Source organism: Hetaerina americana, unplaced genomic scaffold, assembly GCF_022747635.1.
Source record: "Hetaerina americana unplaced genomic scaffold, ioHetAmer1.1.p SCAF_2, whole genome shotgun sequence".
Classification (NCBI taxonomy): Eukaryota; Metazoa; Arthropoda; class Insecta; order Odonata; family Calopterygidae; genus Hetaerina; species Hetaerina americana.
Genome location: NW_027286763.1, coordinates 75,418,972 through 75,435,905, shown reverse-complemented (window position 1 = coordinate 75,435,905; position 16,934 = coordinate 75,418,972). Strand labels below are relative to the sequence as shown.

The 16,934-nt window shown below is 37.6% G+C and overlaps 1 protein-coding gene across 2 annotated transcripts in view; it reads right to left on the bottom strand.

Moving 5' to 3' along the window:
- The window catches only part of LOC139687996 (sialin-like), a 27,671-nt gene extending 10,737 nt beyond the window's left edge, over window positions 1-16,934 (bottom strand). Inside the window, exons 1-5 of one of the 2 annotated variants that reach the window (XM_071585386.1) lie at window positions 16,564-16,934; window positions 4,573-4,766; window positions 2,434-2,676; window positions 2,252-2,339; window positions 919-1,133 (exon numbers count right to left, since the gene is read on the bottom strand). In XM_071585386.1, the coding sequence (XP_071441487.1) occupies window positions 919-1,133; window positions 2,252-2,339; window positions 2,434-2,676; window positions 4,573-4,766; window positions 16,564-16,588 (765 nt within the window). In that variant the 5' untranslated portion in view covers window positions 16,589-16,934. Of the gene's footprint in view, window positions 1-918; window positions 1,134-2,251; window positions 2,340-2,433; window positions 2,677-4,572; window positions 4,767-6,007; window positions 6,037-16,563 lie in introns of those variants that run through there. The other variant, XM_071585387.1, reaches the window with a different exon arrangement.

Here is a 16,934-nt window from a genome sequence, read left to right as displayed (position 1 = left end):
TGTTAGGAATATGGGAATAATTGGCTGAAACTATGGGATTTAGATGGATTAGGTAAAAACCATTCAGTATGGAGTCCATTTCGGTAAAATCATGAATAGAATTCCCAGAAGAGTCATGAAGTTGAAGATCTTCTTGTAAATTATGTGTACTCTTGGATTGTTAGTAATTTTCTAGATCTTTTAAGATTTATTATCTGCATTGCTAAGTCTATGGTTGTTAAAGGATTGTAGCACACTGTTAGGTTTATCGATAACTTGTTTTTAGTTTTACTGTATCTTTCATTTTCTCTGAAAGTCAATGAATTACTTAACAGACAAGCTTCAGTTTTTGGTATGCTTCAGGATAAGGGGAAAACAGATGTCAAAATAGTATACATAGGTGGAGTAGAAGTACTATATTCAAAGATTTTGTTAATTTACTTCAAGCAAAACAAATTAGACAACACATGTTCTGATCAGAGAAGTACCTTTTGTATTATTTTTTGCTTATGCCACTACTGGTAACATTATGGCATGTTCTAATGGCATTACTTGTAGTATTATGGCAGCAAGAGTTGGTGTCAACTCTTATTTTCTTGGATCATAAATTGCATTTACAAGTTGGAATGAGGACTACCGGAAAATTATCATTTTGATAAATGAAAGAGATCTAATGTAAGCGATGAAACAAAATGTCCTAGTAATATATATGATACTATAGCAGGCCAATAATGTTATTAATGAGGGAATTTTCAAATTTACTCTGGTTCAGTAGGAAATTTCAGATTTCTAGCTTGAATAATTTTTTCCTGGATGGTACCCACAGAATTATCTCTAGAATAATTTGATTTTCCAACTCTCTTAAAAGAACTTGATCCTATTTTCTTAACAGCTACAAATGTTTCTTCAATAATAGCTCTACTTTATAAATTTACTCACCTCTTTTGAAATGGAAGGCACCTTACTCTTAAGGTAGTCATGCTCACTTTTGGATATACGGGGATGTGAAGATGGAGAATCATAGACCAGTAAGAACCATGGTATTCCCCAGCACAATGCCAATAATCCACTTATGTAGAAAACTGCTCTCCATCCCCAGGATGTCAATATTATTCCACAGAGAGGCAGTGAAGCCACAGTACCCAGGGTTGCACCTAATGGCAACCAATTGATTATGATGTGGAATACAATAGTACCTCATTCTGAAGAATAAGTACATCTGTTTGTGTCTTCAGTGGGATTAGATCATCATTTTTCCAAGTCAAAAATGTATAAGAGTTTCTTGGAAATGTGGATGGTGCACATCAATGTATTACACTGTTTTGTCTGAAATATTAGTATTAGTTAAGAGTGAAAGCAAGAAACATTTGTTGAGTAATTTATAAACATGAATAGGTAATCCTGAGCATGACAATGTACCAGGATGATTTGTAAACTCGGTAATAAAATGGCAAGGAAAATATATTAAAATAATTGAGAGTTATGCGATCGTTTCTAAAAGTTCGAATGCAAAATACCCAAAGCAATCATTGAAATGTGAAAGAAATGGAGAGCTCAGCTCTATTGTCCTTTTATTCTCTTGGGTAATCATATTTGCACTACTAATTATTAAGACAAAAGAATCATGAAAGGGGAATGAATCTATGAAATAAAAAACTTTAAATGTTTATTTTGGGTTTATGAGCTTATAATATAGTTTTAATAAATAATAAATCTCACTGGCAATTACTTTATATCAAAATCTATTTATATAAAATTATTTTATATCTAGCCAATATCTACCTTGACCAGTAGAATACGAAATAGTAATAATGTAATCTATTATATCAATATCCATGCAATAGTATCAGTATAAGCAACATCATGCAATAATATAATTATCAATTTAAAATTTAGGAAATATTTTGCGAGTTAATAAATGAGTTAGCTTACATTTTATTACCAGTGAATATTCGATGGAAAATGAAAGTCAAGTTCTTATCAAATATGAAAAACATAGTGCCATAATGTATCACTTTCATATGATAGTATATGTATGAGTTATATGACTAGTACAGGAGAGAAAACAAATAATGAATGACCCCTACGTATTGTATACATATTTTACTCTCTGATAGTAATTCACATTTATCTAACAAATAATGAATTCAAATGAATACTTGTTATTTCAGCAGATTTAAATTTTGTTCATCCAACTGTGTATGCCATAAATTCAACTTTAAAAAGGTGTCATTAAACACATTATGAATCCTTTGATTTTTGGGACACATACCTTGCACAGCAAAAGAGATGAAACGATCTCTTTCCTCCAGAGGTATCCATTGCCCAACTGCTGCGTTCAAAGCTGGAAACAGCACTCCCTTTAAAATATGTCAAAAATGTAATTAGGATGTTAACAACTAAAAATTTCAGGCAAATTGGTTAGCAAAAGGAGAGAGCAAAATATTAACCTACCTGTCCAAGTCCTTGAACAGCTCGAATGATTAGGATAAAAGACCAATGAATGTTTGCTAGTAAAGGTAATAGGATGCAAAGAATTCCATTGGAAATAATAGCTGCTCCAAATACTTTCTTAATTCCAATTGTTTCAGCAAGACGGCCTCCTGGAACTTGTGATAGCAAATAGCCCCAGAAGAATGAACCAAACACTATTCCCTGCTGCATTTCATTCCAGTCAAATTCACCATCAATGCCAACCTTGGTAATGATAAAAAATTGTTATAAGGCATGAGTAATTGAACATTAAAGCATTCTTGTAATTATCATTAATTTTTCATCATTAATTGTGGATATACAGTGATTGGAGAGGCTGAGAGAAATGTGAAATTAGCAGGTCTTTACTTTCAATTGGAAGTACCGAACAGTTCACAGTTTGACATCCCATTCATTGAACAAGCTGCACTCATTATTAGGTGTAGTTGTACACTGCTGACTTTCAGTTTATAACCTGAGATATTGACCAGAAGTGATATCATATATTTGGAGAGAGAGAGTTAATTTGCCAAGTTGAGAGGGTGGCAAGAGTTTGATCACGCCATTTTGGAAAACTATCCTAGTACCCAGATGGAATCATTGGTACTACGACTTAATATTATTAACTGGCACTAACATCGCTGATCATAAGAGTATCTAGAGTTTGTACTTTCCAGGTTGATCCCTGCATTTTCCATCCCTTTCAATTCCTGAAATATTTCCTTTTAATGGAAATAGATAAAATTCCACTTTGTGAGATTCGAAAATGGAAAAATACAGAGTGTAAATGCCTTGGGGTAAAGTTAAATGAGCTTGAGATGACCAGTTGTACAAATGTGTTCAATATACGCCATCGAGGTCAATTTAAGGCAAATAATTTGCTACAGACTTTGTAAGCTTGCTACAAAACACAAAAATGACAAATCAAACGGAAGAAAAAGGTCATGAATAAAATTTTGCTGAATTGAATCTGAATGCATGCAAAAATTTATTTGTGTTTTTGGGCCATCAGGACCTGGAGGATTTTCATTTTTACTCCATTCAGGGCTGCCTTGGTTCCCTGAATACTGTAGCAAAGTGAGAGTCACCTAGAGTGAAACTACCCCTCCATCCTCCCCCATTAGCTACACCAGCATTGAGGATGCTGAAAAATAAGGAAACTACCTGGTGGTGAAGGTTTCTGGGGGGGGGGGGGGGGACTGTGAGGACTAGGGCTCAGGAGGTGGTCAAAAGTGATGGCACAACACATAGTTATAGAATGTTTTTTGCATTGCATACTGCAAAAAGTATTTCCAAGGGAAGCTAGACATGCACCGTATGCTTAAACTAATGCACATCTATGCTATGGAGGGAAACTGTTACAAATCTTTCCCAGATCTAAGACATCTCATCTTATTTTTGTTCTAAAAATAGTTTTGCATCTTTTTTGGGTTGAAACTGTATGATGCGACTTATTTTAAGTTTTAATAAACCCGTAAAAATATTTTTTCATATTTTTTTTTATAAACCCCAAGATCCAAGCATTGTGGTTTTGTGGGTAATTAAACTTTGTGGAAATATGCTGGTGACACTAAAAGAAACTGGCCCCCATTCCATCAATTCGTTAACTTCACTATAATAATAAATTAAATTATAATTTCAGGGATAATTTTCAATTGGGTCAGAGGCTAAGAAGAATCACAGAAACAATCACTCCAAATAAAAGGATAAACCAGTCATCTTATGGAGAATCCAGGGGAAATTATGTGGTTCTATGGCTTTTGAACAGAGTAGGTATGTAAGCAATTTATTTTCAAGCCTTATAGTACATATTGGCAACTATGTGGAAAGGAGATTTCTTTCTGTTCATGATAGTGTTTATACTGTGGGATGATTTTAAGTCAATGAGTATGCACTACAACTATCAGTAGTCCTATAAGTATGCATAATATATGTGCCACGCTCTGTACATGAACAATACTGCATTATTCCTCCTTTTTCTTTTGACCCATATCAAACACTGTAAGCATTGTTGACAAATTGACAGAATTGCCCCTTGTAGAGTTGGTGCACCAAGTCAATTTATCATACCCTTGTCTCTTTCTTAGAATTCTTGAGTAGATTCATATTCAGGAGACTAACCTTATTTGTGGTGCCATTGATCAATTCATTGGCATCTTCATTACATTTGTTACCAGTATGATTATATTCACTTTCAAATGGCTGTTCCTTTACCATAGCAACAATTGCTATGCTAAGGTTTATTCTCATTGTAAATGCCAGTGCAAATCCAAAGAAAAGGAGTAGGCACAAGACATGCCTAGCTGGGATTCCACCTGTAAAATAAGATATCACAGCGTTAGTAAAAAATATTGAATCAAGTAATCTTCCTATACTCCACTACATCATGACATTAGGTTTGATGATGTGGGGTACAGTGCTTGCATAGTTAGTGGATTATAGCTCATAAATATTAAATAATGGATTATTTAATATTTATGAGCTATCCTACTTTATGGGACACGTATGAGAACCTCAACTATCTCATTTGCCACCTATGACACCACCGTCCTGACATTTTATGTATTTATAATTATCTAAGGTGAGCTGAATGCTTTTGTTCATTTGATGCATGTAGTTTTATGTTTCAAATAGCCAAAGAGAAATGGTCAGAGTACCTACTCTCTCAGCATCATAATGAATTATGTAATTGATCTCTAGGTTCTGAGAAAGTTGAATTTATAATTTGAACACAATATGTGCACAACAGATCAGAATCTATAGTTCAACTGGTGAGAACACTCCTCATATAAGAATAGTCAAACATTTTTCCATCCTGGCCATAGCTGTCTAAAAGTTGATTAATCCAATATGAACAAGAAAACGTTTTGCTTTGGAAAAAAATAGCCCCTAAAAGCTCTTTCAATGCTTTTCTCAATGAAAGTATTTACAAACAACATTTACTTGCATCATAAAAATTAGCTTCATTTTCAATTAAACCACGTCCACAGTCGTATCATGAGCTATATTACAATTTCTATAAAGGAAATGTGTATTGATGCAAATCCACATGATATGCACATAGGGTATTCACAATTTTTTATTATCCCAAGCTGCACTTGTGACCCCATATTATAAAATTAGATTTCACCCCTATCCTTTTACTTGGCTCTATCTAATACCACATAATACCAAGATAGCTTTGCATAAAGGTGAGAAATAGACAAAGCACTCCTGATGACAGATGTTTTGCATTTGCTATTATCATATTTCTCGGCCTATAAGACACTTTTTCTCTAAAATGTGCTTTAAAATCAGCCTGTGTCTAATGGGTCAGGGGTATAGCTTTGACCTATAAGCTCAAGCCAATTCTCTGGAAAAATACTTATTATTAAGTTACATTCCTTGCATCTGGCATGGAAATGGTTGCCTTGAATACATATTTCTGTAATACAATCTTTTGAGACAGCAGAAAGCAACCGATTTTAAATACTTTGCTCCCTCCCTAATAACTCATTTAAAAATTCCCAAATAAATAGTTAATGTATACAGTTTAGCGCGTTTAATTTCATCTCACATGTGACACTTCCGCGAAACTAATCGCGTTAGGCTAACGTGGATGTCGCCCCTCTGTCATTACATAATACGTACGTACATTGTATCTTTCCCGATGAACTCCAAGAGTCTACAGACCTTCAACCTTGAATAGTAAGAGAATATCGTAAAGGCATAGAAAATGATTGCTTTCAATACAAATTTCGATATTTATTTATTTTAGTACCTTGCAAGCCACCACTATGATGCTTGGCAGGGGGTGAATACACACTAAACTAATTTTGACCCGAATATGACCCCACCTCGGTCGGATTATATTATTCTGATCCCTTATCGTTCGTGGAATAACAGAAGCAGCATCAATAAAAACAGAAGATGATACGAGAATAGAGGAAGCAGACCATGGATTTAGTGAATGCAGTCAATGAAAAAGAAGTACGCTCATGTGCTCCTAAATGGTCAAAACTTCCACTTGGATGCAAAAGAAAGGTTGACCTCTTTTCGTATTACGGGAAGAACGAAACGGCCGTCGATTTCTAGGGTTGTGATTGAAAAATTCCTGTCGGAAAATTAAAACTGAGGCTACTATAGTGTATTTTTTTTAAATGCTCAATTAGCAACGCGCTATATATTAGAAGTGAGGATGACATTTTGTAAGAGGAAAGTGACAACCCCAGTAAAAATAACTTCGGGAACGATTAAGCGGCAGTGATGACGATATTCTGGGATTATACGATGAATAAACGTTGATATGGGTGTAGTTGCTAGTTTTTACATGAAAATTTCCAATTATCTTCGTATTACGTGCTAAAATCGAAATACTTTGATCCTTTTCTTTTAGATCCAAGTATTTTTCTCAGCGTCTAAACCGAAAAATATGGGTGCGTCCTGTGAGCCGGGTACGTCTTATGGGCCGCGAAATACGTGCGGTATTTTATTATTTTTTAGTACCCTGCTAGCCACCGCTAGGGTGGCAGGGAGTGAATACACTCCAGACTTATTTTGCCCCAAATATTATAACATAGAGTAAAGAGTAAATTTGTCAGCCCCCCTAGGGTGGGCGGACAACGTTTTTCTGATCCCTTACCGTTCGTGGGCAAAATGGCAGGTTAAATCTATCTTTAAATTTTACTTCTGAAAAGATATTTTATCAATATTGAATCGAATTTTTGGTGAAAAATCAAGAACATTAATCAACTGGGAGGTTGGTTTGGTCGGAGTGTATGGCATGTTAATCATACATGTACATTGAGATAGAGGGGTCAGATCCTTTCCATGTGCCGGATGTGGTCTCTGAGGTAGATCTGGTGGAAGAAAACTAACCCAGCATGGGTGTAACTGGTGGTGTCCACAGTCATTGCAATTCGAACCTGGAGCCTCTGTTAGGTAGCTGAACAATTCGCTATTATACGCTTTAATTATTTTGTTTGATTTTTGCCAAAAAATAAGAAAAATCAAGTTACCAAAAATTTTCAAGAATTTTGGTATTTAATCTTAATGTTTTTGACGAAAAAAAGTTGGAACTTGCCTTCAGTTGGTTTTAATTCACAGCTAAATAGTAATGGTTAAAGCTAAATAAAGTAGTATTAGTTGTTTACATAGGTTATAAAGATAAATACTGCATTTGTTTTCCATAAAAATAAGTTCGGATATGGTGCTGGTATGGGTACGAGTCAAACATATTATTTTAGGCATTATTTATGCGTTTTTGTGGTGAAAATACGGCCCAGAACATATCCTTTGCGTAGAATAAGGGCATTAGTCCAGTCTTCTAGCCGATTTTAGGAATTTATCCTGGAAAAGAAAAATATTTATCAACCGAAAAAGGTGTACTGCCTAATTGATGGCTTGGGAATCGGTGGCTTACAGGGTACTAAAATATCTAAAAATATCGAGTTTCTGTAAGAGCTCTTTGGCTTTTGCAAAATGTATAGCCCTACCTGCCCCTCTATGCAGTGGGCTAAATAATATTTAGAAGGGATCGTGCAAAAATTTAACCAAGATCCGGTTTTATTAATATTTACGCGGAAATTTGTGCACAAACGTGTGGAGGTTTTGGTGGCCTTTTCGTTTCAAATAAAATGTGAAATTTAGGAGAAACTTGATAGTTGATCTAATTTCTATAAAAAATCGTTACAGGATTTTAATATTTTCTTCTTTTTTATCCTGACATCTGCGTTTCTTCTACAAAGCCGCTCATCACCAAAACCACATTAACGCGGAAACACCATTGGTCATGATCGGGACAACACTATAAAACATGCCGCTCACGTCCCACGTTTAAGTTTGGACCCACAACTATCCGACGAAAATCTAGAGGATGGCCGCCAATGAAATATAGCTTTGAAATATCGTTTGTTGCTGGATAAGCCCAGTCTGAGTCCCTCAGAACCTGCCTGTCTGGGAAGCCTGGAGACATTCGACGCCACCGGAGTTTAGTGATAACCTTGGCGCTCTTTGTGGAACTCTTGGGGGGTCTAATGGATGATTTGCCGTTCGCCTACTTTCGTAAGCCTACTTCATTAAGCAGTGTCAGCAGACTTTTTAATTGTAGTTTAGTCGCCGAGTGACTTGTAGTGTGTTAGAACACTCATAAATGCATTAACTATATTTTGAATGCGTACTTAGAGAATTTTTGGTGAATATCACGGAATTCGCTATTTAGTACGAATAGTATTATTATACTCTCAAAATGCGAATTTCCCGGTATTTTTCTACTTCAGACCATTTACTTTTACTCAAGTACTTTTATTTCTATGTGGTAAGAGTTTTTAGAATAGTTTTATGAGGGCAAGAGCGTACAGTCATTTGTCATTGTATGTCATTTTTTCCACGAACGATAACAGATTGGAATAACATTGTCCGATCGCGGTAGGGTCATTATTTGGGTCAACGTTCATCTGGTGTGTATTCACCCCCTGCCACACACCCTAGCGGTGGCTTACAGGGCACTAAAATATCCTAAAAAATTTCGCCACGACTACATTTCTATTTCAGTAAATATAAATCCATACTCAGACGAGAGAATTTTAAGCAAAACATTTACTAAATATGCCAGTGTTAGTATTGGGCGCAGCTATCAAAGTCGAATGGAGAGCCGTAACAACCTCGTTGAAAATGTCGCAAATCATGACGCCCCCATCATAAAATACCCGGGGAAGCCAGAAGCCCATAACGAATTTGAAATTTTAGTGTTTCGTAGTGAATGAATTTTCCGAAATCAATAAATTATTGACCAAAATCATTATCCAGAAATGGTCGATTTGATCAAAGAGCATAAACACGTATTTGATTATGTTTTGTTAACATAACAAATGGAAATAAAATAATGAAAAAATTGCTAAGAACGCAACACTAATTTTCCTAATTCAGGAGTAGTAATACCTGTGTTGAAGAGGTTTGTTTTTTCTCTGTGGGTGTTGGTAGGATATTGAAAAGAATGGACACAAGAACGAAAGGTACAAGGTAGAGTAGGAATAGAAAAAGGAATATTGACTGATCCACCTAAGAAAGGGCTTCATCATAACCTGAAATACCAATATTTTTATGCTTCGCGATGCTTGCTGGAGATGGATCACGGGAAAATGTTGCTACTTCTGGGATAATTTACACAATTTTCTGCAGCAAAATGAATCCCTTTTGAAGGACATCTTTGTTCGTAGGAGCGATTGCTAACTATACACATATTTGGAAGAAATTACAACTAACAATGCCAGTAGACAATGGATTTGGGAGAAAAGGTAAAAAAATGTCCTTCTATGCATCCAAAATTCATTTTACAGGCTATATGAGATTCCCCGCTAGATTTCTCGGTACTGGTACTCGTAAATCAACGGTGCTGGCGACGCTCCTACCGTAGATGACAGTTTGCATTGCATTATTCATTCAGAATATTCCGTTTCGCGATGACCGTACCTTAACCATACTGTAACCATATCCGCAGTGGGAAAAGAATCCACGCATGCTAATTCGTTGAACTGGTTGTCGTTTGCGTGTTCATACCACCAAAATCTGGCATGTGTTCCTAAAATTCTATGAAAAGTAGGTATCCTAGAGACAAACTGTACAATGGAACCTCATCATGCGAACGAAATCCGTTCCGCGAAAATTATTTTATTTTCAAAGAAAAGTACGTATATATATATATATTTTAGGATTGTGGATCACGTTCACCTTTTCTTCAATCGCGGAATGAAGCAACCGGGATTTCGAACTCGATTTGCAAAAGCAAAAAAGAATCGAAATAAATTGTTAATTATTTATGATACGTACCAAATTCATTTTTACTAGAAAGCTGTCTGGAGACATTTGTTTTCGTCAACACTTCAAAATTTGGTAAAAATACGACTCAGACTGATCGTTAAATAAATTTATAGCGGGCATCTCCCCTGCCTTAAAAGGGCAATGGCTCGTGCGATGTAAAAGTTTACCGTGGCCTCCACATCTCATTTAGCTTGCTGTTTTGGATTTGACACTTCTTGAAGGCTCGTGGAGTTTCTGAAAGGTAAAAAAGCAGGGATTTGACGTTTAAATCGCCGCTCGCATTTGTGCAAAATAGCAGCGTGAGACGGCCTTTCATTGCCTTGTGTTGGGGCAATGAATTCTCATACACTGTTATGTGCACAAATATAGGCTCTTCCCGAAGAGAACCGTCACGTCACCATTAAAAACATGTTGTGGCAGGTATCCTTCAGAATCTACGAGCTTTTTGAAGTCCCTGTTCTCTGCTGCCTTTGACTCTCCTTTATTTTTATATATTTATCCATGCCTCACAATGCCGTTGGATGACGGTTCTTCTCGTCAACCTCACGAACCACGCACGGTTCCCCTTAAATTCTTGCTCACCCGTTAATTATCCAGATTAATGAAATCGGCGAAAATCACTTAGCCCTTTTCAAAATTTAAATTCTCGTCAATGGATTGCATTACAATTGCTTTTCGTTTATGTATATGAGAAGCAACCTTTCAACATCGTTGGTAGCCGTTGCCCAGATACTCTTGTTTGAAAAGCATCTATCTCCTTAGTCCAGTCCGTGTTCTTGAAGAAAAGGCCAATCGCTGATGTCAACCAATTGTTGATGTGCACACTCGATCATCCACGCTCTCACCTTGTTCCTGATTTTCAATGATTTTACTTTTCATTTCTACTGTTATTTTTATTCTCCCGCAGCTTTCTTTTCATGGATTTTTTTCTAGGGTCATTTTTAAAAATATGCACAAAATATTATTTAACTTTGCCCAAAAAATCACTAATAATATGTTTGAACACAAATTTGGAAAAATGTGTGATTACTAACGACTCTTAAGATTCTAGCGGAACGAGTGCTAGAGACAAACTGCGGTAGCAGGCGTGCAATGAATCCGGGTATTCCCCTCTCGTCACTCATTATAGGAAAAGTCGCTCGTTAAGTGAGTCGTTTTAGGACCAATATTCTTGCTCGTTATGCTAATTACTCGCTGTACCGGGTACTCGTTAACCGAGGTTTCAATGTTTATTATTCCTCGTAACTTAATGTAAATGCTTGCTAAAAGGCTATATAAGTCACACGTAGACGTTTTGATCTGAATAATTTGAATTTTCGCAAAGACTCGTTTCCCATTCCTTTGCATTTCGTGCGATCAAATTTCGGTGCTCAGCGGAGTCAACTACCTTCTGGTGAATGCTCACATTTCTCTTACTTTTGCTTATATAAAGAATTGGCTTTAATTAGGTTATTACGTTTCGTGGGTTGAAATGAAATATCAGTAAAGAGAGAAACACTTGCTTCCCTGCTTGCTTGAAAAATAACTCGCGATAACATCTCCAAACACCTTAACAGGCGAGTGCCTTATCAGGCAAAGTGAATAATTAGACTCGGAGTTTCGGACAAAATTTTCCACATTAATGAATAAAAAACCGGAAAATACCGGTTAAAATGCCTGTGTCTTTGATTCTACCAACTGGTAATATTTGTTCACTGAAATGCAGCACAGAGGACAAGAGAATGTTGAAGGACCTTATGTTTTAAGTTAATAGCAATTCAGAATTACAACAGTAAATACTTTCGCGTATTCTGCGCATTATTGTTTTCACATTGGTCTTAAGATATGTAGTAAAATGAAGGAAGAGATTCAAATTATTTAACTCCACCCAAGTCCCTTTGCTTCGTGTTTCAATAATATGCTCTTGCCATGAGTAGATACTTTGTGATTAAAGCAAACTTCAAATGCACCTTCCCATGCTCGTGTTAATAACCGAAATACAGCAATCAGCCTGAAGGTTGATTTCTTAGCAGGGGCTGGAGCTAACCTCGCACTAAGCCCTAGGCTTCAGAAAATCAATCATCAGGGTAGTGGTCCAGTTACTTTCCCTATGCTGCCCAAGGTTCCCGAGGAAGATTTGGAGCCAGTTGCTACAAGCTATAAGTAAATTTACAATCTTCATAGTTTATTCGTGGACCTTCAAATGGATGCAATTATGTTCCAATATCTATCGCGTCTACATTTAAGAGGACTCGTAAATTGATTTGGAGCTTTAGGAAACAGTCTCTGGTACGCAAAAATATCATGCAGTTGGAGTGCAATTGTGCCCAGTGCCTCCCAGGTTAAAACTGGGGTCCGCCAGTTTGTAGCAGAACGCTCTGCACACTCGTCAACCACGCTCCATATCGTGTCGATAACGGATGGATAATTAGTAAAGATTTAACTGGAGAAGCTTTTAAATTGATGGCTAATTTCAAGAAGCATTTAGGAAATTTTAGTGTAAGAGCATTTAAGAAATGAACTCAAAGGCTAGTACGAACTGGGATTCTTTGTTCGGAATCTTTGTCGCAGACGCTCGGATTCATTTCGCAGACTGTTTACCCCGCAACATTGTCGCCCTGGAAATCGTGTACGCATCTAGTTTGAATCTGAGCCATGTCGAACGAGGTCGCGCTTTCAGAGATTGCAGGAGCACAGTGCATCACTCTACGGAGTAATAAAAAAGCTAACAGGAAGCTACAGCGTTGGTGGATGCGTGGTTTATTCAAGGATCGGAATAAGCATGGGCACAAACTTATTGACACTCTTAGATCGGAGGATGAAATGGGATTAAGAAATTTTGTTCGCATGAACCCAGTCGATTTTGAATGACTTCTGGAAATAGTCGGACCACGTATTCCGAATAAGGAGACGAATTTTAGGGTGGCAGTCTCTACTACCAACAGGCTTGCAGTCACTCTCCGTTTCCTCGCAAGTGGAGACTCATAAAAAAGTCTCATGCATACTTTCAAAATTGCTAAACCTATAATATCCGAGTTTGCTCCTGGAGTCTGCATAGCCACCACCATTGTGTTGAGAACGTGTATAAATGTAATTTTTTTAATTGTATGGAGTAGGTATATGTTTATTTTATTGCTCAATTTGCAATAAAAAAGCAAAAATTGTTTTTTATTTCTAATAATTGAATTCTCATTTAAAATAAAAAAGAAATATTATTTTTAGAAATGTAAAAATAGGAGATTTAACGTTAAGTTTACATTGGCATGTAATTGTTCATGTAGGAGGACAATGAATGCATGTCGTAGTCGAGTGTGCTATCACTCCCACTCGGTGAAGGAACTGCAATAATAATAGGGCCATCACAGTAGGGTGCGGTGGAGTGAGGAGTAGTAGGCTATGAATGTGAATTATGAGCGTATAAACCGTTTCGTAAATTAGAAATAATTAGAGTTATATTCTTTTTTGCCAAAATTAACTTCGTATTGTGGTCTGTTGGCGGTTCATACAGAATCACTTATGAAATCGGTAAAAATTGAATGACTGTCCCTTTTCGCAACCGCCTCAGTCAAAGATATCATACATTGCAAAGCCTTAAACGCTGATATAATCAGGAGTGTTGCATACTCTTTTGCGCTTGGGTGGTAGAAGAATCGGACTCTCTGGTAGGCTGTCCGCACTTTCCACTTCTCAATTAACTATAAAGTGGAATCTGTTGTCCACATTATCACTGCTATCAACAGAAAAGCGAAAAAAAACAATCAGGAAAGTGCGAAAATAGTAGAGAGGTTCACCTTGTTTAAGATTCACGTACGCACTGACTCAATGTTGCGCGACATTGCGTACAGAATCCTTTTTTCGGATGGGATTCAAAAAATATCAAAACGCATCACACGAGATGCAAGATTCATTGTTGCGGAGCGTCCCGGATGCTAGCAATGAATCCCAGATGGAGCTCGCGCGACAAAGGAGTCCGAACAAAGAATCCCAGTGCGTACCAGCCTAACGGAGCGTGCGTCTTCAACGATGGTGTGCGTCCCTCGCCTGCCGCCGCAAAGGCTTGTAGCAGTCATGAAATAAAAGAAATTCGCAAAAGGAAGAGGTTAAGGCCCCCACGTGCTCGTGTTTTGGTTGCGAATACGGCGTTCGGAGAATAAAGAATCCTTCTGTTTAGCAGTCAGATCTCTTTCTTTCTTTGTCAACGTTGCGTGTTTTGTGGGTATTTTGTAGGCCTTGTGCCTTCAGTGAACGCTTTCGACTACTATGAAGCGTTTCATTTCAAGCTGAATCTTTGTTTCCTGTCTCCCACCCCGGAATATGCAACCATCTGCCCTTCAACGACAACTTTTAAGAAACGGACATCTCTCCCACACAACGTCGCCCGCACAAAGCCAAACGCACAGGAGTTTCAACCGCCCAACGCACGCACCCAACCGATTGAACACTTCCCAAACCGACCACCCCCCCAACCACACCCATTGCCTTAACCCTTGCGCACCCGAAAATCCCGCCACCCCCCGCGCCTCCCACCCCCATGAGTCCCGAGGGGCGTTCACTATCGCCCCAAAACTCCATCACCCCTTCCCCCCAAGACGGACCGACTCCCCGTACAACCTTCGTTCCCATTCATAACCTAATGCGCATTCCCTCTATTTTATTCAAGTATTCAATAATTTAGGCCACCTTTCCCCTCTATTTTATTTAAGTGTTCAGTATTTTTTTCAAAGGCGAACCTTCAAGTACTAGTAATACATTCACGTATGTCTAGCTAAATAGAAATGTCATATTTGCTTCAGTTTTATTATATTTCCAAGCTATAGTCCGTCCCATCGCATATTTGTAAACCGCATGATAGCTTTAAAGCACACGATAATGTGCGATAGGTTTCAGGGATCATTAAAAACCTGCCGCTAATCGGTAAATTAACTACGGCGATGATTTTCTTCGAGGTATTAAATGATGCGCGTGGGCTATGCATTTTTGGATTACTCAATGACGTGATGACTCAAAATTACTTGTTACAAAATTTTATTCGTTTAGCAAGTCTCACTCCAATCCTTTCGAGTGCAGGTAACAGAAGGGAAGGCATTAAGAGGGATTCAACGGGGGAACCAATTGCATTGCTGTAAAAATGCCTCGTTAACATCAATTCTTGACTTTACGGTTATTGATGAATTCACAGCTATAAGCGACTACTACCTGCAGTTCTGAAATACTTCCATGAACAAATGATCAATTACATATTAATACTGCACATTAATGTGATCCCAATTTAAAGATGTAAAAAAATACGTTGATCACAGCTTAAAACACGGAACTGAGGAAAAATATCCGTGAAATATTGAAAGATAGTCTTCCACTACTTTTATGCCGAATATTTACAAATAAGTGCTGAAGCTATAACTCGGAATTAATGAACAAATTGCCAAAACGCGAGTGATGTTAATTTTTTCAAACCCTGGCGGTCGGTACCATATTTTCTCCGGGAAGATTTTTTCCAGTTATCGTTCCTCCTAAATGCATAAAGTGGTAATTGGATCATATCCGAATCTCACACTGAGAGCGATTTGGTGACTGAGGATGTTTTAATTGACTCAACAGTGGAGTTGGCGAGCCGTAGCCGCCGATCCAAAATCCTCAAGTAGATCGGTTCTAATAAAGTCGTCAGAATTGATTCTTATCGAGAATTTAGTTCCTTTGGTGGAAAAAACGTCATCAAAGTATCTTCGCTTCTATTGCAAGAAATGTATAATAATGTCATTGCTGAAAAAGGTAAGGTTCCATTCCAGTCATAAAAATATGGAAAGGATAATGAGAGTTCGATTTTTAACGCAACTACGAGTACAGCCTGATTTTCTCAAGGCTGTCCTTTTCTTTGTATCCGCTTAAGGATAAGATACCAGTTGGTCGGTAGTCAATTATATCGTGACAAAAAGCGAACAATTAGTTGTGTCCAGACCCTTCTACTGTGAAGAAATGATGTCAAGCTTTCGACTGGATATGCGCTTCAACTGTTAAATTACTCGAGCCAACACGGCGGGAAATTCTCTAATGTCAATAATTCAATCACCAACTCAAATCTTCCTCAAAAACAATGCAATGTAGAGGCCTGACGTGAGAAACAAAGTCGCACTGTTTCTGAGCCAAAAATATTGTCCAGTGTTTTTGAAAGACATTGAATGATAAAAGTTTGCCCAGAAGAACTGGCGTTATTCGCAAAATAGGCATACGGATAATAAAAATACAAAATATGCGTAAGGATTTTGCATTGCGTGTTAATAGTAGCCTGAAATAAAATATATATTAATGGAGCTAGATTGAGGTAAAATTAGCAAATACCTTTCAGCTTATTGAAGCGTCCCATGTCTGCAGGTGCTCTGTATATAATTTCCACAAATTCGATTTTTGTAATACACGAAGGAAATACCTCAATGTTTGAGCTGCGACATTTGGGCGCGTTGATGAAACGATGTGTGGAAATTGCCTAAACTACATCCGACATACGGTTCTCAAGTCTTTACGTTGGGTCTTCGGATGTCGGATATATCGCGTTGTTCCGGTCCTGAGAGTACGCACTCTGGCCGATGGCGGGGACCCATAGCCTTCGCCACGCGGGAGGGTACGGATGCGCTCTGGTCGCGCGGGAAGATCGCGAGCGTTCACTCCAAGCGTACCTATCCAAAGCACACACACAGCGTTCACGTCGACCG